Raw genomic sequence first — 18,579 nt, forward strand, 5'->3', positions numbered from 1 at the left:
AAATAAAAAAAAATAAAAAATGAAAAAAAAAATAAAAAAAATAGTTTCTTGCGCATGGAGGCGTAAATATTCATATTTACAATGGAGAAGATCGCAATCTTACTAATCGTATTGTAGCAAATTACTACTCACGCAGATACTCCTTAATTGCTCGATTTATCAACATACATAAACAATTAGGATTACTCGATCCTATTTATCGCTGTATCACATAGAGCCCTCGTAAGGCAAATACGCAACCGTAATTCTATTGGACGAAGTAATCAATAATCATTCATTTTTTATAATCGTTCACTGCTTCTTCCTTGTTTCACGATAACACGTAAGGAATTGTATTTATTATTTCACGGTAAGACTCTCGTGCACACGATTTCTCTTATGCTCGACATAAAAAAAGAAAAAAAACAGAAAGAAATGATATTTCTTCGTCGTTTTGGTGTGAGTAAAAAATTTCATTGTTTGTATTGCATCGTATTCTCGTCTCATAAGTAGCCCTTTTGTACTCTGGCATTAATTAATAAAATTTTGTAAGCAACAGTCCTTGTCCTTTTTATTCACTGATCCTATATCTAAAAATGTACGATAACATATACACAATATTATTAAATCAGTGTTTAACGTTCATTTTATTATCAAAATATATAATAGTACCAAATAATAATGGCAAGCTACAATGAAAAATAATAAATATATATAGCAAATTGTATAAAAACATATAAATACTGTAAGGTATTTGTAACTACTAAATTGAGTATGCCCATAAATATTTAACATCTATTTGATTTTCACAATGTTGCAATGAGATCCTTTATGGTTGCCCCACTTGCTTTACATAGGGTGGTGAAGAGATGTCTTTGATTTGTTTCCTGTTCCAGTTTCTTTGAAATTTCATGTGCTCTGTTTGTAATTACAGGTGGGATGCCAGCTAATCGCGCAGCATTGAAACCGAATGATTTTGGACAAGCACCGTCGCTAAGTTTATATAAGAATGTTACAGTTTCCTGAGATACTTCATCTTGTTCCTCGTTTTCTACCATGCATGCCTATAAAAAAGAGAGAGGAAAACAAAATAGTTATAAAATCTTAAAACATGATATAAATAAAAATGCTTTAATAAATAATTTTTTTCTGAATAAAGAAAAAACTTAACAATAAAGATATATACAATATTTTTACGTACCATATGGGCTAATGTAATTTTCTTATTATTTTTGTAATCTTCTACCAAAGTGTGATAATGCGTCGAGAATAACGTACGACAGTTCAACTTTGTGAGCGCATTTACAACTGCAGCAGCTATTGCCGTACCGTCATACGTTGAAGTACCACGACCTATTAACATCGAATCATATTATTTGATCTGATATCATTCACTTTATTTGCAATTATAACCAAATGTAAATAATTTTTACCTAATTCGTCAAGCAACACTAATGAGTAAGGCGTAGCGTGCTGCAAAATCGTAGCAGTTTCACTTAGTTCTACCAAAAAGGTACTTTGGCCAGCCAAAATATCGTCATTTGCTCCCAGTCTCGTGAAAATGCGATCTACTAATGTTATGCGACAAGAACTTGCAGGGACATAACTTCCCTGCAAAATACGAAAATTAATTTTCCATCTGTAGTTTAAAATGTTGCATATGATTAAAACATACAATTTGTGCCATTATGGTGATAAGAGCTACTTGGCGCATTAATGTTGATTTACCGCCCATATTCGGTCCTGTGAGAATCATGAAAGAGGCAGAATCTTCAGTTGCCAATAGAGTGTCATTTGGTATGAAAGTATCAGAGATGATACACGGATGCCGTCCATCTCGAATATCAATAAATATCTACCAGATAAATTATTTTTTGAAAATTTCTTGTTTCACAATTTTAATACCTAAAATAGTGATTTGTATTGAAATTACCCCTTCATCTGTATCGTCGCTAATTTCCGGTATACACATATCGCCACTGAGAGCATATTCCGCCAAAGAAATAAGAACATCTAAGACCGACAATTTATAAACTGCCGTATTCCACATGTCATACTTCTCGCTAAACTGTGCAAATATTCTTCTATTTAAATCCTTCAACACTTTAGCTTTGAGTTCTTCAGCATTTATTTGTCGACTTAAAAGTTCCTGAAAAAATATTTCAGTTTCTTCTTTTCGTTTTTTGAACACGTTATACCACTATCGAGAAAAATAAAACCTTCGCTTCGGCCGTGTAATAACGTTTGTATCCTTTCCTTTGCGATTGAAGCTCATAGCCAGGACCAACTTTCTTCACTTGAGACTCTGGAATCTCGATCTGGTAACGCTTCTTATCTGATCCATGAAACGTAACTTTCACACCGAAGTGCTGTCTTTGTTTTTCAAGATACCGTTCTGAATCTTTCTTTACCTCTGCCAGTTCCATTAAGACAGCGTCGTATTCAGTATCAACTCCTTTCTTTGGAACGATACAGCCTTCTCTTTTGGCGTCTTCATGATCAAACGCGGTCTATAACATACATCTCGTTTAATAGCAATCACTAAATATTAATAATATTAATTACCTTGAAGTAATCTAAAGACTCTCTTAATGAAGGAAATTCCCCATCCGGTTCTACTTTGGTACATTGATTTATTAATATAGTATTGAAATCTACAAAACAGAAGCGTTTTAACTTTGATATAACGGTTTTAATTAACTTTTCCACACAATATAGATAGTGTAATTACCTTTGAATGAAGCAACTATTTTTAAAACATCCTCAAAACCGTTCAAAATGGTAATAAAATCTACAATTTTTCTCTTTGAATACGTGTGACCCTCAAACATAATTGCTCTACCATCGGGATGATTATTCATCTTTGCCGGATTTCCTTGAGCATGGATTCTAGTATTACACAATTTTGAGTATCAAATTTTTTTATAAATGATTTAACTAATTGTTAATAATATTTCGAACTTACTTGCTTAATAATCTTTCAAGATCAGGTAGTCCTGCAAATATACTACGGGCAGTTTGTACTTCGCATGAATGATCCATTAATTCCTGTATAGCTTCATGGCGATCAATTATAACATTTTTACGACAAGATGGTCTGCAAATCCATTCACGTAACAACCTACACAACCAAATACGTTCAATTAAAAATATTGTAAAATATTTATATTTATTTTAAATATACCTTTTTCCAAATGCGGTGCAACAACGATCTAATGTTTTCATAAGAGAACCTTCCCCAAAAATTCTTAAATTATTAATAGTGATAGCATCTAAAACCTAATGATTGCAATATGTTAGATTATTCGTATAACAATCATGTACATACTTAAATCAAATTTATTATCACCATATTATTTGCAAATCTGGAGGCTGCAGATGCTTCAGTTGAAAAATCTGGCGGAACATATGTTTTGAAACGTGCTTGGGCTAATAATTGCTGTTCAAGAAAATATTCTTTGAGTAAATATACGCATCCACCTAAAGCATGTACCGCTAACTCTTTATCATCGGCAGGAGTTAAACCTAAAGTATCACCTGAAACACGAAGGCTTAAATGTAAAAATTAAACTTTTATTTGATAAGACGGATTGAGAAACACTTACCTTGATTAAGATATGGTTGTAATCCTACGGGCCATTGGAACTCAGAATCCAACTTTTTGAAGTATTCTCCTTCATGAAGATTCTGTGAATAAAAACAAATTTTAATAAACAAAGTAATGTTTTAAAGTTCTAAAAAGTTTAATAGATTATTATGCTTACTTTTAATGTGGTTGTAGATGACCAAAACTGAGATTCACGCAAAAGTGGTTCTTTAATACACGCTGCTAAAGTGTTGTTTAAAATTTGTAATGTCTTTTGAGATAGACTACCACGTTCATAAACAACCTAAAATATCTATAATAAATCTATTTGCCTAATCTAAATTGCGAATTTGAAACTAAATACTTACATGAACCGGTGGATAATGCGCGAGTAAAGTTAATATTCTAGAATTGCATCGATCGTCTTCAAACTGACCGAGGTAAAAGTCCCCTATTGTAGTGTCTAAAAAGCATACCCCATAATGAGATGTGCTTGAACCAGGGGGGCATTTTTCAACGACTGATAACAAATAATTAGAATTCGGCGTAGATGCTTCAACGTCCTGTGAAGTGTATACCCTCGTGCCTTTAGAGCTTATCTGACAAATTTCTCTCTTAACTACCTTATCAAACTTTGTTGGCCTAGTCACTGGAAGCAATACATAAAATTGAATTACGTTTGATAATTATAAAATACATGCTACATATTTTTGCGGTATTATACTTTTACTACAACGCTGCGCCATCATATCTGGATTTTCTGTTTGCTCCACTCTGGCTACTTTATATCCTCTTTCTATAAGACTTGCAGAGAAACGACCGTATCCGATTTCCGGAAATCCCGTATGCGCAAATTCTCCCTATAATTAACTACATTTATTCTGAGACTTTTAAATATGTAAAATAATAAATACTTACTTTCATATATGTAAGATGGAGTTCACTGACACTAAGTACAGCATCCATATGATACAATTCATAAAATTTTCCTACTTTAAAGAAAAGAACACAATCAAAATGTTTACTTTTTAGTTCCCACCATTGTCTCATAGCCTGAAAAATTTGTATTATAACAAATTGAATATCAAATTGTAGCTACATGGAAGAAATTTATATTTCTATCTTACTGGAGTTTGTTGATTCAAGAAATCTGAAGGAACATAGACAGTTTTAGGATCATAATTTGGATCACTTGACGGTTTTCTATTAATATCTCGTATTTTATTTGGTTGGAGGAAATCATACTTTAAGTGAGGCCAAGATTCCACAACACTATTTGAACTTTGGGCTTGATTTTGTTGTGATTTTGCTTCCTTTTTATCCTAATTAGATTTTAATTAATTAAATAATACATATATATGTTTAATAAAATAAATCAATTTTATATAAACTTACTTCTTTGAAATTCTTCCTTGTACGTATCTGTTGCCTTTTACGAGTAGTAGTCAACTTTATTTTTTTCTAGAATGTAAATTACATTAATAATAAAAATCTTCTTTTTACCTATAATTTATTACCTCTGGAGTTTCTTCTTCGCTTGCAGTTGGTGGTTCACTTTCACTAACTCCTTCAGATCCTGAATCAGAACCTTCCGATTCATTCTCTAAATTTGTAAAAAAAATGATATCAAATATATGTTTCTTTTTTTAAGAAATAACAGATTATGACACAGATTGTATTAAAACTAAAAACAAACCAGGTTTAAATTCATCTCCAGAATCTTCTCCAGATTCTTCATCAGGAATAATCAATCTTCTCTTTTTTGGCTGTATTGGCTCACATTCTTCCTGGTCTTCATCATCATCATCATCATCATCTTTGAAAATACTTTTCTTATCTTTGACATTTTTATTTTCTTTCCCTTTGCTGGGAGTCTTGGCTGCATATAATCATTAAGAATTATTAGTTATGTAATATTTATTTAATAATTTGAGATACTGAAATTTACTGAAGAAGATACTAAAATGTACTGACTAAAAAAAAATACAATATTTCAATTAATATCACACTCAATTACTGCTTTATAACGGTTTTTTACATTCTTATAAAATCTCATTTTATATAAAGCATTTATTTTATATAAAACAACAATATATGCGCCCCAAAATGACACAAAATATGTCTATCATCGCATGTTATATTGTTATATTAAATTAATTATTTATATATGAATTATTTGTACAATATACCTTTTTGCCTTTGTTCTCTCGTCCTCTTAGGTGTTGCAGGTTTTTCTTCTGATGATGTTCGATCATTATTTGGTTGTTTAGGAGTCTTAGGTGAAGTGAAATAATTATATAATGTATTCACCTTCGACATAATGTTACAGTAATGAAAATTATATTACAAATTTTTGTATTTTTCCTTTCGTACCGAATATTCACTATTCTTATGAATGGATAGGTAAAAATCCCGGCAAAATTTTGGTTTTCCGAAACCCATTAAAACACGATTCTATATTCTCAAATATTAAATCTACTTGGGAAAGTTGAAATTTTTGGTTTAATACTAAGTCGTAATTGATATAGAATATATGTACATTTCTTGAGTAATATATATACATTATATATATTTAATAGAATTATTAATGATATTCCAATATTTTGTTTTATTCTAGTTCAAAATTTATTTTTAATTTTTCTAGGGAACTTTTTATTCTTTTAGTCATCATTTATTACTTGTAGTGGCAACTATATTTCAGAAAAACAAAAATGGCGTATTCAGTGAACATCTCTGTGGAAGCACCGATCGAGAATCAGATTCAAGAAATTACTTATGATGGTCAAGAAATTTATCAAGCGTACGTATTTTATGCTTTTAATGTTCATTAAAGTTAAATAAAAAGTTAGCTGTAAATAAAACTGAGAATAAATGAATTTATTATATGTTTCACCTAACCTCAGGAGTAAAATAAAATTTTATTTATCCTTTTTAACATAACATACTATAAAATTATTAACTATGATAATCTATAATTTTTTAGACCCCTTACATTGTCTGAAAACTTGGCGAAAATTGCGCAAAAGATTGATTTTAGTAAAGCCAATGGTGATGACATTAAGAAAGAATCTGAAGGCGGAGAAAAAGGTGAAGAAGACACAAAAGACCCTGCCTCTTTTCAGTCATCCTTATGGCCATGGGACAGTGTTAGGAATAAATTAAGGTTACATTTTATTAAATACTTTTAAAATGTAATTTTATCAAAGTAAGAAAGTCTATTAATTTTATTTATAGAAATGCATTGACTGAAGTATGTGTACTAGCAGATGTTCTTGCAATAGCAAAAGAAAAGCATTATATGGTTCTTGATCCTGTGCCACAAGAACCAGCTGAAGTAAAGCCCATGATACAAGTATATGCTAGGAAAAAAGCACTAGCTGGAGCTGCATCTGTTATTATGATGGGTGCTGATAGATTAAAAAACTGTCAAAATGAATTGGCTAGGAATAGATCAACTCCAGATTTTCACATTGAATTACTGAGATTGAGACAAAATTGGCGTTTGAAAAAAGTTTCTAATTCAATCATTGGTGATCTTAGTTATAGAACAGGTTCATAATTAGCTTTTCTATGTTTCAATTGTCATTCCAAAAATCATGATATCACATTAATGGTATGAATATTTATAGCTGGATCTAAGTTTCCTCAGACCGGTATGTTTGAAGTTACAAAGGCAGAAGAGGAAGAAAAAAGTACTACAAGTCCTCCTGCATCTCCAAGTGCTGGTAATAATGTATCAGGTCAAACCCATCCTCCAAATTCCAAAGCTTCTGCATTGAGAGTTACTATTCCCAGTGAATTACAGGGTGTTGCTTATATAGAGGTATTATGTAAAAAAGGTAAGTATGTGTATATGTACATGTTTATTGGGATATTTGTATACAGTGTATCATTGATGCTGAAAATTTTACTTAATTTTTCATCATAGATCAAGAAGATTTATGCAGTGCAAATATTAGTTTACTTAATAACAGTGCACATAGTTCCAATGCAGACATGCACTGGCAGCAAAAATTGGAAGCTGCACAGAATGTTCTCTTTTGTAAAGAATTGTTCAGTCAGTTGGCAAGAGAAGCGGTGCATTTACGTGCGCCTATACCTCATATGGTTGTTGGCAATCAAATAATGGCAACAGTAATATTTTTGTTTTTGGTTAATATATATGTTAATTATGTCTATTTATAATATACTATATGAAGCTTTACTGTCTTAGGTACTGCCTGGAATTCAGTTAATCATAGGACTTTGTCATAGTACAGGAAATGATAAAAAACCAGCCGCACCTCCTCCCCATAAAAGTGATCATGATCATGTGTTAGAGCATTCTTTGCATCAACTTTTACGTGAAGTTCATCATAAAAATACCCATCACCCATTTCCGCATCCTTCTTCAGGACCTCTTGGGCCCAGTAAAAGGAGATGTTTGGCTGGCCCAACAGCCGCTGATAGATACGAGCTTTTAGAAATGACGAAAAGTCAAACTCTTTTAGAACAAATTATTCAACAGGCTCAACATTATTTTATGCGATTACGTACCGAATACGTCCTAGATACAATAGCGAAAGAAGTAAAAGATCCTTTAATCGTTTCTCATTGGAACGCGTTAAATTCCCCAACACAGTCTTGTGTAAAGATTAATATTTTAACGCATGGATACGACACGGTATGTCGAACATCACTTGTTGTTCACATAGGAGAAAAATCTCTAAAATGTGTTTGTCGAGATGGTAGAGTAATGCATATGAGCTATGAACCTCAAGAATTACGTGATTTGATATTTTGTCAGGTATTTACATTTTTTCATGCTCTTAATTTTTATCAAGTATGTGTATAATTATTTTTTGTATTATTACAGATTTATCAACATCAAATAACAGCGGTACAGGCATTAGCAAAATGTATGGGTTGGCAGTTTTTGGCCAATAGTTCACATCTCGGGTTAGGTGCCGTGGAACTTTTAGGAAATGCTAGCAGTTGTATTTTGGCTTCACCAATAGGCGATAGGTATTTGTCAATTTATTTCTTCTTTTAATATAAACCTATGCGTGTTTTTACTTAAAACAATTATTTGTATTCTAGGATGATAGCTGTTAGATGTGAACCGCAAACGGGAGTACAAGTTGCGATAGCTCATTCCCCTAGGAAGGATTTCTTTCCTGGGCAATTAGTACGAGAAAGGAAGTGGGAAAATTTAGGTGGTTCATTCAAAGAAGTTCGGTGGGATAAAATGGAGGGAAAAAACTTTTTAAACAAAATGGAATTGCTTATGGCTTCTTTAACAAGCTCCTAGATATTATTAATGACTGATTAGGAATTCCATTGTTCCACAGGGTGAAAATACGTGATTACACATTCAGATTTTATATCGGATCTGATACATCTTTTTATTACATAATTAAATGATAGATGAATTTGTTCGAGTGATATCTCGCGACTGTGATTCATTTTATTTTTCAACTTTTTCTTTTTTCAATAAAAAACTGGTTGAAATATTTGTACTTTTTAAAATTGAATTTGTTTCTCTTTTCTTTCCCAAATGAATCTTTAGTTGCACAAAAATGGTTTTTATTTAAATGACATACGAAATGTAATATGTATCAAGTAATAAACCCTGAAATGGTAAGTTGAACACAATGCCAAATATACAGATGTATATTGAACATCTAAATTATAATTGTTAATGGATCTTATATACATACAAAAACTACTGAACAATTCCTTACGTATTATCATCATTTGTATAACCTGTTTTGAATAATTTGTTTTTAGATATAAGGCGCGAATTGATGCACAAATTTACTCTTCTCTGTTTTGATAAATCGTGTACATTATATATGCATACATACATTCTTACATATGTACATTTACACGCATTTTAGATTTCTTTTTTTTTTTCGTAATACAAGACAATATTGTACACTTCAGTATAATTAGATTCTGAATCGAAATATCGCATTTTGGTTATACAATTGTTTTGATGGTTTAAGGGACGGACTAGCAGCTTGACCAAAAAATTCTCTGCTAGAACGTATTACTATTTAGTACAACTTTTTGCAGAAACTTTTTGTCATCGCGGTAGAATGTTACATTTGAAAAATAAATAATACTGATACACTTAACATTTTCCTATACATTTTGGTCAAGTGTAGAAATTCTTCAAGTAAGTTTCTACTTGTTTTAAATTTGTATGAATATATTCCTGATCATTACAGATTTGTTTAGTAATATCAAAGAATAAGATATGGTCTGTTAATTTAACATCATATCTTCTTACACACAGTGTATATCAGAGTAATGAACAATCTCTTTGTGGTCTAATACCTAAGGGAAAAAAACCTTATCATTCTGTGATGTTCATTCAAGTCAAACACAACTACTTATATTTTAACTTTGTTATAAAAGTTTCTTCCTTTACTCTCTTGAAAAACAATGAACTATACTTTGAGTTCTGCCACCTGCAACTTTGAATGCAAGTGCAGTTGTTATCATTAAAACAACATAAGCAGATAAAGTAGTAGCTACATAAGCTTGGTACACATTTAACAAGGTCATACATGACACAAACAAATGTGAGCCAACAACCCAAATAACTTGTCCCCAATTTTTTCTATCCAGAGCAGAGAAAAATACAACACCCCAAAATGTATGTAGCAAGATAAAGCAAAGAGTTGTGGCTGCTGATATTATAAAGAAGTACTCTGTGCCTTGTCGAAGGCCCATTGTTCCAGGTCCAACAGCATCTGCTAGGACATTGACTAGAGCAAATACACCACTCATAAAACCAAAACCTAAACCACACACATATGCAAACACATGCCTGCTATCTGCTACATGTATTGTTGTTACTTTCTCTAACCCCCTCTCAGCTTTTCTCAATACCCAGTACATGAGGTACCTGTATAAAAATAATAAACAATCAAAATATATAGTGTCTCAAATAATTAAAATAAAAGAAATATATACGAAATATTATGATTTAATCACCTGAATGCCTCCTGGAATAATACGGAAAATACAAGTCCAAATGCAAGGTGATTTTGTAGTGGCACCACAGCGTACCAAAGCGCCGATGACAATAATAAAGAAACTAACCAAAAGAAGGCACTGGCTATTAGTACAATAATTTTAATAGGTTCGGCTGCGACAGTAAATATAAACATTGCAAATGGTGGGCCAAAAGCCAAAAAGGCACAACCAAAAAAATCCATAACTGTCATTTTTGCTGTGAATAGTGCCAAATCACTTTGTGTTTTAGTATCACGTTGATCGAACTTCTTCGAAATCCTAAATATTCATAACCTTACATAGGTTTCGTACGGCTCGGTCAGTACTTCTTGAAGGGCACATTTATGTTCTTTAATGATTACAGAAGCATTGAAAATGAAATAATAGTGGAATTAGATATAAATGAATCACGACTGTGATGAAATCACTTGGCACACGCTTCACGGTATCTTCCTTAAAAAAATGTAAACTTCTCGACAGAAAGTTTCGATATATCGATAGTTCCTGTACTAATCGAAATTATTATAAATTGACTTGGTGAACATTCATGAAACATTTTAATAATACTCGCTTAATGAGAACTACCTTACTTAATTCGGCTCGAATTTTTAGTACATTCATATATACACATGCTTGAAAAGTGATTGTTTAAAAGTAAAAGTATAAGCTACATTATCTAGAATTCTATTGTACAAAAATTTAAATAAGTTTACCGGTATTTAAAGATATATCTTTTGATAACTAGTAATGTTTACTTTATTTTTTAATTTATTCCAAACGTTAAAAGAAGGGTTCTCCGAACATATGTTACATTACTGTGACATCGATTATACTCCTATGAAATGATCGAGTTCTCGCGCACTTTCTTCTCAGCATTGTGTGTGTACATTCGCTCAGCTGTTCTGGTCAGAAGCGATCACGACTCATCCGATTGCACAAATTTTCGAAGCTTTGGAGTTTATTTTTAGTACCAGTGCCATGTCGTTTTGGTACGATCCTCGTGGATTTTTGCTGCGTAAGAGCATGTTACTTGCTCTCTGATTTGCTGGATACGAAAAAAGATTTTTCTTGTTGAGTGTCAGACTCGTTTCCCACTCACTACGGTTATCAGAAATTTGACATTAATCCGGGATCGATGTGCTCCGAAAATTGACGCTTAATTTCAACCGTAACAGTTAAGAACTAATCATGAAGAAGACACGCTCAAATATATTTCGTGACATTTATTATCAACCGTACAATGACTGCACCAGGATGAAGCTTTACTCCAGCAGTAAAGGTATTTGATTGAAAGTTTGATAATGTCATATGGTATAAGATCAGTTTCTTTTCATTTTAATTTTATTAATAATAACTGAATGAGACAGAATTATTAGAAATTAAATAATTGTGTGTTAATAAACAAAATAGAATGCAACAGATTTTTGTATGTTTTTTTTTTTCTGTAAAGAACAATTGTTATTAAATAGAAGTGAAACGATCATTATATCTTTCACATATTATGAAACTCTTTTTAAATCACTGCTTTTTATTCGTACATTTTAGCAAGCCTTCAAATGATGCAGCGTATGGCATTGCTAAAAAGATTAAAAGTTCATAATGGTTGTGTAAACTCTGTTTGTTGGAATGCTACTGGAGAATTAATATTATCTGGTAGTGATGACCAACATCTTGTCCTTACAAATGCTTGTAATTATGAGGTAAGTTATCACTGTTAGTAACTTATATTTATATATATTTAATTAAATTAAGAATTTATTTAACTGTGAATATAATTGTTGTCTATAAATTACAATTATATAGGATACCCAGAATTTTAATATAATAACATAATTGAATTTTAAATTGCTTTTCTTTTGAAATAGTCCATTGTTGATAATTTTTGTAGCAGAAAGTGTAAATTACAGATAAATTGGTCTGTTTTTTATAGTAAAATACTTTCTATTTTATAATACATCTATATTAATTTTACCTATATTCATATGTCTTGTAAAATTCCGTGCCAAGGTTATTTATATTTTCACCCTTGACAAAGCAGTTTAACAGGCTTACATGTGTGTTTCTTTCTTACTATTTTCTTAGTACCATTTTCAACTTTTATTTTTATTTTTACTTATTAATAGAAAATATATGTATTATCATGTTTGTTATATTTGTTATAGATAATGTTAAATTTGACATGATAATATTACATTGTCACATTGCTATAAATACATTATGAATACACCTATAATACATCATAGGATAAAATTATTTCTTGTACAAGATTAGTATTTTTGTATAAGCATTTTTGCTATGTTTTATTTAATAAATATAGATTATATATGATTAAATGATAATATAGTCTATTAAAAGGAAATATATTGAAGGAAGTTTCATTGGCAATAATCCTTTTTCAAGGAAATATCATACATGGTTTAATTCTAGTCAAGGTCTAACATTGACATAGATAGAGATGTAGAAACTTTGCCAAATGAACAAAAAGCTTTGTATCTAACGCATGTATGCCAATTTTATCATCTAGAATCATCAATGTTGAACTATCTTATTAATTAAATAAGAAATTTATACTTAATGCCATAGAGATTATCAATAAATACCTTTCACTTTTCTGTTACAGGTATTAATGGATTACAAGACCAGTCACAAGGCAAATATATTCAGTGCAAAGTTTTTGCCTAATAATGGAGATCATCGGATAGTTTCCTGTAGTGGTGATGGCATTATTTTGTATACAGGTGAAGATTTGATAACTTTTGATTAAATATAATATCATGCTGATACAACTATATAATTCATAATAGTGGAATTTTTATGTTGACAGATTTAATAAGAAGAACAAAAACGTTTCATAATCAATTTAATTGTCACATTGGTACTACTTATGAGATAGCGACAATACCCGGCGAACCACATAATTTTTTAAGCTGTGGAGAGGATGGAACTGTGAGATGGTTTGATCTTCGAATAAAGGACAAGTGTAATGCCTCAAGGTGTACAGAAGATGTATTAGTTTCATGCGAGAGAGCTATAACTGCTCTATCTGTAAATCTTGCTGCACCCCATCAAATAGCAATAGGTTGTTCTGATAGTACAGTTAGAATACTTGATAGAAGAACACTTGGAACACCAGCTACTGGTAATTACAACATGTAAAAAAATTACAAATCGATGTACAAGAAAAGATAAAATATGTGTTATATTATTTTGTAGGATGGACAGACACACCTGGTGCAGTTAAAGCCTTATGTACTTTCACAGTTCCAGAATTTGAAGGAAACTCTTACAGAATAACATCTTTAAATTATAGCCCAGATGGACAGGATGTTCTTGTTAGTTATAGCAGTGATCACCTTTACCTGTTCAACGTAAAGGTATAAGAAAAATTTCCGCGTCAAAGAAATATGTGTATCATATTTTCTTATAGAATATATTGTCTTGTTTAGGAACAAGCAAGTGTACAGTTAAAGAAAGATGTCGGAGTTAGAAAAGGAGAGGGTAAGAAGCAAAAGTTACGTTCGCCGTTAGTACGTAGATTAAGACTTAGGGGAGACTGGTCTGACACCGGTCCCGATGCTCGACCAGAATGTGAAGGCGGTCGACGTAACGGTACAGGTACTTGAAATCAAAATTTGTATTATTATTGATTTCGCGGAGCATTATGCGCGTTTATTTATGCATGTTTCAGAAATTGCTCAAGCCAGACCCGTTCTTCAAACTTCGTTAATGCAAAGAATGACGGATGTTCTCAGTAGAATGTTAAATGACCCAGCTACTAGAGCGGCGTTGTGCGGTGGTGGTGATGATAATTTAGAAGGTGTGATCGATCATCAAGATAACACCCAAAATAGCAACGAAAACGTTACGGAATCTAGCGGAGAAAGACGAGACAACGAAACTGAGAGAGTTGAAACAGTTCAGACTCAGATTAATCAAGAAACAGGTATTTAATTATATCATACTTGAGGTTGTTTGATTTTTATCAGATTAGTGAAATGATAAATCGACAACTCGTAGCTATATCGGAGCAACAAGTAAACAAATTGGAATGTTCGAGTATTAGTGAAAGTAAACCCGGAACAAGTTACTCTGCCGAAACGAAAGAAGAAACGCCATCCAATGAAACTATGCCTTCAAATCAAACGATTGATGAGAATTCATCAACCGAGTACAAATCACATGTTCCTATGGAAGTCAAATCTAGTCAAGTAGAAACGCAAAAGTGTTCTGTGCAACCGTGTTCATCGCGTACTATGGATATGACCAATGATGTAGCGGAAGACGATCAAAGTAGCACTGATGATTCTCCGTGTAGCAGTATCGAAAATAAACAGGAAGGACATATGATGGAGAACCTTCAAGATAGACTGACAAAAATGAGAGTCGGGTTCCTTGAAAAGTATGATATTCAAGAAAGAATAATACTAAATGAGTTAGATTGGTACTTCGATCGAACATTTCTATTCGTTTACGTTTTACTTACAGACATGGTAGTGAACCTGCTGTAAGTTTAACTTATACGGATAAAAGTTCAACAAGCGCAACGATATCTCTTGGTGTAGCCGATGAGATGATCCGTGATGGTTATCATGCGGGTAAGTGCATTTGAACTGTGGCATAATTTTTTCGTCATTATTTATTTCGAATAAAATATGACATTGCATAGGACCATCTGGTACTAGTGGAACATTCTCGGGCAGAAATCATGACAAACATATACGATATAATGATACACAAGAAAGTAAGTAGATACAATGTAAATAAATGTATCCTTTAAAAGATTAGAAATCATACGTTATCTTTTTGACAGAGACTGATGAAAGCGCTTTTAGTGACAGTGATGACGAAGATATAAAAGCTGAAGAAAGGTATCTTATGAATATTTAAAATGCTATAATTAGAACGTTTCTACGTAATGTAACGTAAAAAACTTCAGCGAAATATTGTGCTTCTCTTTTATTATCTAGAGTGGGAAGTTGTGCAGACACTGAAATGGAAGAGGCTATTGAAGATGGTCGTCCTCGTCGAGGATCCGCAAGTTTCGACAAAACGTGCGTAACGGAACTTCGTGTGAAACAGAAATACATGGGGCACCGCAACGCTAGGTATATTATTATTTTTCTCATTGTGATAACTTTAATTTGGTGGTCGCCAACGATTAACGCAATTTACGCGTATTAAATGACGAAACCTTGCGAAGGCTGTATATACGATGGTGTATATAATTAAATCTTGTGACTAAAAGATTAACATAAAATCGATTTTAATTGCAAATTTTTTAATTGGCTAAAATATTGAATAATAATCAGTAAGGGTGATGTAGAGAAAATTAGTTGAATTTTGTTAAACACCAATTCTATTCGGCGAGCTTGGTTCTTTGAAAACCTTTATTTTTATTTACATAACGTTTTAACTTTTGTATTCAATGTGTATGTACAGTGATGTTTGAATTTCTATCGGAAACCAAAATTGTTGACTCGCTTTTAATTCCGAAAAAGCCTTCAAACGGTGTGGGACATCTCGTATAAGGCCGCCATATTATCTGATCAGTTGGTCTTCCCCCGTTTGACTCTAGTTTCTTTAGGACCATGATCAAAGAAGCAAACTTTTGGGGCGACGATTTCGTCATGTCGGGTAGCGATTGTGGCCATGTGTTCGTATGGGAGAAAGACACAGCAAGATTGTGCATGTTATTGGAAGCGGACCAACACGTAGTTAATTGTTTACAACCACATCCATATCTGCCATTGCTGGCCACAGCCGGTATTGATTATGATGTTAAACTTTGGGCACCAATAAATGAGGAATCCAGCTTCGACGAAAAGTTTGCCGAAGATGTAAGTCCTTATGTATTATTCATCGTTAAATTACACGATGAATTATAAAAATAAATCGATTTATTAAAATACATATATTTACAGCTAAAAAAGAGGAATGCAGTCATGTTGGAAGAAACGAAAGACACAATGACTGTACCGGCTGTTTTTATGATCAGAATGTTGGCATGTCTCAATCAGATACGCAGAGGTAGTGAAAACTTATAATTATACTTTCCAAGATCTTCTGATAGTACACGACATTAGTATGATCAACGTAATTAAGAGTAATATACTGAAGAAATTCGACCATTTTTCACGTTTAACGTACAGGTATCGGAGTAAATAACGGTGTTCAAAGTTTTTATCTGACTGATCCCTTTCTTCACGTTGTGAACTTGTCCATAGTTTTTATAATTCCACCATTACGTTCATAAATCTTCATCATATACTATTTCCTTTTTTTATATATTTTTTTTGAGGAACTATATAAAGATATTGGTGTAGACATAGTAGATTGTTTGTAAATTTTACCTTACAAGGAGTTTAAAAAAGAGAAAGGAAGTAAAAGAATTTCAAAGAAGGAGAAAACGAAGTACAAAGTTTTAACTTGTCATTCCTAGGCCTCAGAGGCTAAGTATTAAAATAAAATGAAAATAAAATATAATAACGGTCCGTATAACGTAAACGTTAATAATAATAAAAATAAAGAAAAGTTTTATAATTTTTTATACACGTGAACAATTTTCATATGTATAGAAGGGAGAGAGAGCGAGAGATATCGATTAAATGACATGTGCATGGAATGTCATATTGGTATTTTACTACTGAAAATTATTGTAGCGATGAAAATAAAGTTCTATCAAATTAAAACACAAAATATTTTTAATATACCAGGAAATGTGTGTTTTCAATGACGAGTGTTCTTTTCTTTTTCTTTTTTTTTTATCGTTGTATGCTTATCACTGATAAATGATAAATAATTACAATCGTGTTTCTCTACTTCAGAATAAAGTTTAAAACGGTAATAATTCTTTGCATTGTAGCTAACGAACTAAGTCATCATATGACCAGGTATTTCACGTAATATGTATACCTATGTATATTTGTCTTTTTTCAATATTAGATTAATACTAGTGAGCACGTAACATATCGAACGAAATTATGCAACATCACTGACTTTCCTTTCTTCATTTGTCCATCAGTGACTACCTAGATGGTTTCATCTAGAGTTCCATCACCAGTACAATTGATAACGAGAGTAATTCTACGATTTAAGTAGAAAACTAAGAAAAAGAAAACGAATTTAGGAAGTGTTATGCTCTCTTGAATGTTATATATGTTCATACATATGAAACCTTTATAGTATATTTCCAACACGAGAATTTTTTTCTTCCATCATCGTTTCTCCCATTCTCACATGCAGAATTATTTTTAAAGCGCTATGATACGAAAAGAAAAAGAGAATTTTCCCCCGTTATCTTGTATCTTCAAGTTACCACCTAATTGTTCCTCATTTCTTCTTTTATTACGGGTAGATCATGAGAAGAACATTCGATAGCACGTCGTGTTTAGTTCGTCTCGATCATTTGTACGCGACAGCAAATAATTATCTTGTATCTTCAAGTTACCACCTAATTGTTCCTCATTTCTTCTTTTATACGGGTAGAGAAGAACATTCGATAGCACGTCGTGTTTAGTTCGTCTCGATCATTTGTACGCGACAGCAAATAAAGTAGTCTATTGTTAGATTATTTTCTACGAGGTGAAACGAGATATTACAGAATAATTCCGGTTGTTTTGTAGGACGCGGTCGGAACAGGAGGAGGGGCGGCGACGAGAACGGCGAATTACGAGGTGGCTAAACTCTTTACGGCGATATCGCCGTCTGTGAAGATTCGAGAATTCAACTGAAGCAACCTTTATCGCTTCACCGGGTGATCAAAGTCTGCCTTGGAAAAAAAAAGAAAAAAAAAAGAAAGGAAGAAACGAACAAAAAAAGAAAAAAAAGAAAACCGAGAACAAAGAAAAAAGAAAGAAAAAAGAATCCGTATATTTATGATTTATCATCGCAAGTGTAATTCACTGCTAATTGTAAGGATATTTAATCTGATAAGCTTTGCGTATCGTATCATTATCTTAGCGAGATATAAGTCGAGATTTTTTTTACCACGTATTTTTTTTTTTTTTTTT

At 32.1% G+C, this 18,579-nt stretch overlaps 4 protein-coding genes across 5 annotated transcripts; 2 read left to right on the plus strand and 2 right to left on the minus strand.

The window, feature by feature from the left end:
• Window positions 1–764: 764 nt before the first annotated feature.
• Msh6 (DNA mismatch repair protein Msh6) lies at window positions 765–5,956 on the minus strand. Its single transcript, XM_017910360.1, has 21 exons — window positions 5,755–5,956; window positions 5,262–5,444; window positions 5,083–5,168; window positions 4,961–5,026; window positions 4,693–4,887; window positions 4,484–4,618; window positions 4,290–4,425; window positions 3,934–4,214; window positions 3,744–3,869; window positions 3,585–3,666; window positions 3,329–3,516; window positions 3,164–3,258; window positions 2,945–3,100; window positions 2,711–2,868; window positions 2,545–2,633; window positions 2,199–2,489; window positions 1,913–2,128; window positions 1,655–1,834; window positions 1,413–1,590; window positions 1,181–1,332; window positions 765–1,043 (listed from the first exon to the last, which is right to left on the minus strand). The coding sequence occupies exons 1-21, from the start codon at window positions 5,882–5,884 to the stop codon at window positions 786–788; spliced, it is 3,381 nt and encodes a 1,126-aa protein (XP_017765849.1). The 5' UTR covers window positions 5,885–5,956; the 3' UTR covers window positions 765–785.
• A 317-nt stretch (window positions 5,957–6,273) lies between these two features.
• MED17 (mediator complex subunit 17) lies at window positions 6,274–9,015 on the plus strand. The gene is made up of 8 exons (XM_017910364.1): window positions 6,274–6,365; window positions 6,549–6,728; window positions 6,800–7,116; window positions 7,195–7,404; window positions 7,494–7,699; window positions 7,779–8,351; window positions 8,421–8,569; window positions 8,645–9,015. Exons 1-8 carry the CDS (start codon window positions 6,277–6,279, stop codon window positions 8,853–8,855), a joined length of 1,935 nt encoding a protein of 644 aa, XP_017765853.1. The 5' UTR covers window positions 6,274–6,276; the 3' UTR covers window positions 8,856–9,015.
• Window positions 9,016–9,346: 331 nt separating this feature from the next.
• On the minus strand, window positions 9,347–11,071 carry aph-1 (gamma-secretase subunit Aph-1). Its single transcript, XM_017910382.1, has 2 exons — window positions 10,550–11,071; window positions 9,347–10,460 (listed from the first exon to the last, which is right to left on the minus strand). The coding sequence occupies exons 1-2, from the start codon at window positions 10,780–10,782 to the stop codon at window positions 9,977–9,979; spliced, it is 717 nt and encodes a 238-aa protein (XP_017765871.1). The 5' UTR covers window positions 10,783–11,071; the 3' UTR covers window positions 9,347–9,976.
• Window positions 11,072–11,427: 356 nt separating this feature from the next.
• On the plus strand, window positions 11,428–18,525 carry LOC108555001 (DDB1- and CUL4-associated factor 6). Of its 2 annotated transcripts, none has more exons than XM_017910478.1 (15): window positions 11,428–11,849; window positions 12,116–12,270; window positions 13,191–13,308; window positions 13,395–13,709; window positions 13,784–13,944; window positions 14,017–14,185; window positions 14,259–14,513; window positions 14,588–14,969; window positions 15,056–15,165; window positions 15,237–15,311; window positions 15,381–15,438; window positions 15,538–15,675; window positions 16,146–16,407; window positions 16,492–16,597; window positions 18,193–18,525. In XM_017910478.1, the coding sequence occupies exons 1-15, from the start codon at window positions 11,759–11,761 to the stop codon at window positions 18,249–18,251; spliced, it is 2,454 nt and encodes an 817-aa protein (XP_017765967.1). In that variant the 5' UTR covers window positions 11,428–11,758; the 3' UTR covers window positions 18,252–18,525. The 2 variants fall into 2 exon arrangements, with proteins under 2 accessions (XP_017765967.1, XP_017765968.1); XM_017910479.1 differs by having other exon boundaries at window positions 16,155–16,407; window positions 18,193–18,524.
• The last annotated feature ends 54 nt before the right edge of the window (window positions 18,526–18,579 follow it).

This window comes from Eufriesea mexicana, unplaced genomic scaffold (assembly GCF_001483705.2).
Source record: "Eufriesea mexicana isolate 0111107269 unplaced genomic scaffold, ASM148370v2 scaffold100, whole genome shotgun sequence".
NCBI lineage: Eukaryota > Metazoa > Arthropoda > Insecta > Hymenoptera > Apidae > Eufriesea > Eufriesea mexicana.

Bases quoted from the DNA above. Each gene is read 5' to 3' on its own strand.
- aph-1 (XM_017910382.1), bottom strand. From the start codon at position 10,782: ATGACAGTTATGGATTTTTTTGGTTGTGCCTTTTTGGCTTTTGGCCCA. The intron at 10,461-10,549 runs GTGATTAAATCA...ATTTTTATACAG, and splicing joins TTATTCCAGGAGGCATTCAG to GTACCTCATGTACTGGGTAT.
- Msh6 (XM_017910360.1), bottom strand. From the start codon at position 5,884: ATGTCGAAGGTGAATACATTATATAATTATTTCACTTCACCTAAGACT. The intron at 2,634-2,710 runs GTAATTACACTA...TCTGTTTTGTAG, and splicing joins AATAGTTGCTTCATTCAAAG to ATTTCAATACTATATTAATA. The intron at 1,044-1,180 runs GTACGTAAAAAT...TCTTTTTTATAG, and splicing joins AAATTACATTAGCCCATATG to GCATGCATGGTAGAAAACGA.
- MED17 (XM_017910364.1), top strand. From the start codon at position 6,277: ATGGCGTATTCAGTGAACATCTCTGTGGAAGCACCGATCGAGAATCAG. The intron at 6,729-6,799 runs GTTACATTTTAT...TTTTATTTATAG, and splicing joins AGTGTTAGGAATAAATTAAG to AAATGCATTGACTGAAGTAT. The intron at 8,570-8,644 runs GTATTTGTCAAT...TTTGTATTCTAG, and splicing joins GCTTCACCAATAGGCGATAG to GATGATAGCTGTTAGATGTG.
- LOC108555001 (XM_017910478.1), top strand. From the start codon at position 11,759: ATGAAGAAGACACGCTCAAATATATTTCGTGACATTTATTATCAACCG. The intron at 13,945-14,016 runs GTATAAGAAAAA...TGTCTTGTTTAG, and splicing joins TTTACCTGTTCAACGTAAAG to GAACAAGCAAGTGTACAGTT. The intron at 14,514-14,587 runs GTATTTAATTAT...GACAACTCGTAG, and splicing joins TCAGATTAATCAAGAAACAG to CTATATCGGAGCAACAAGTA.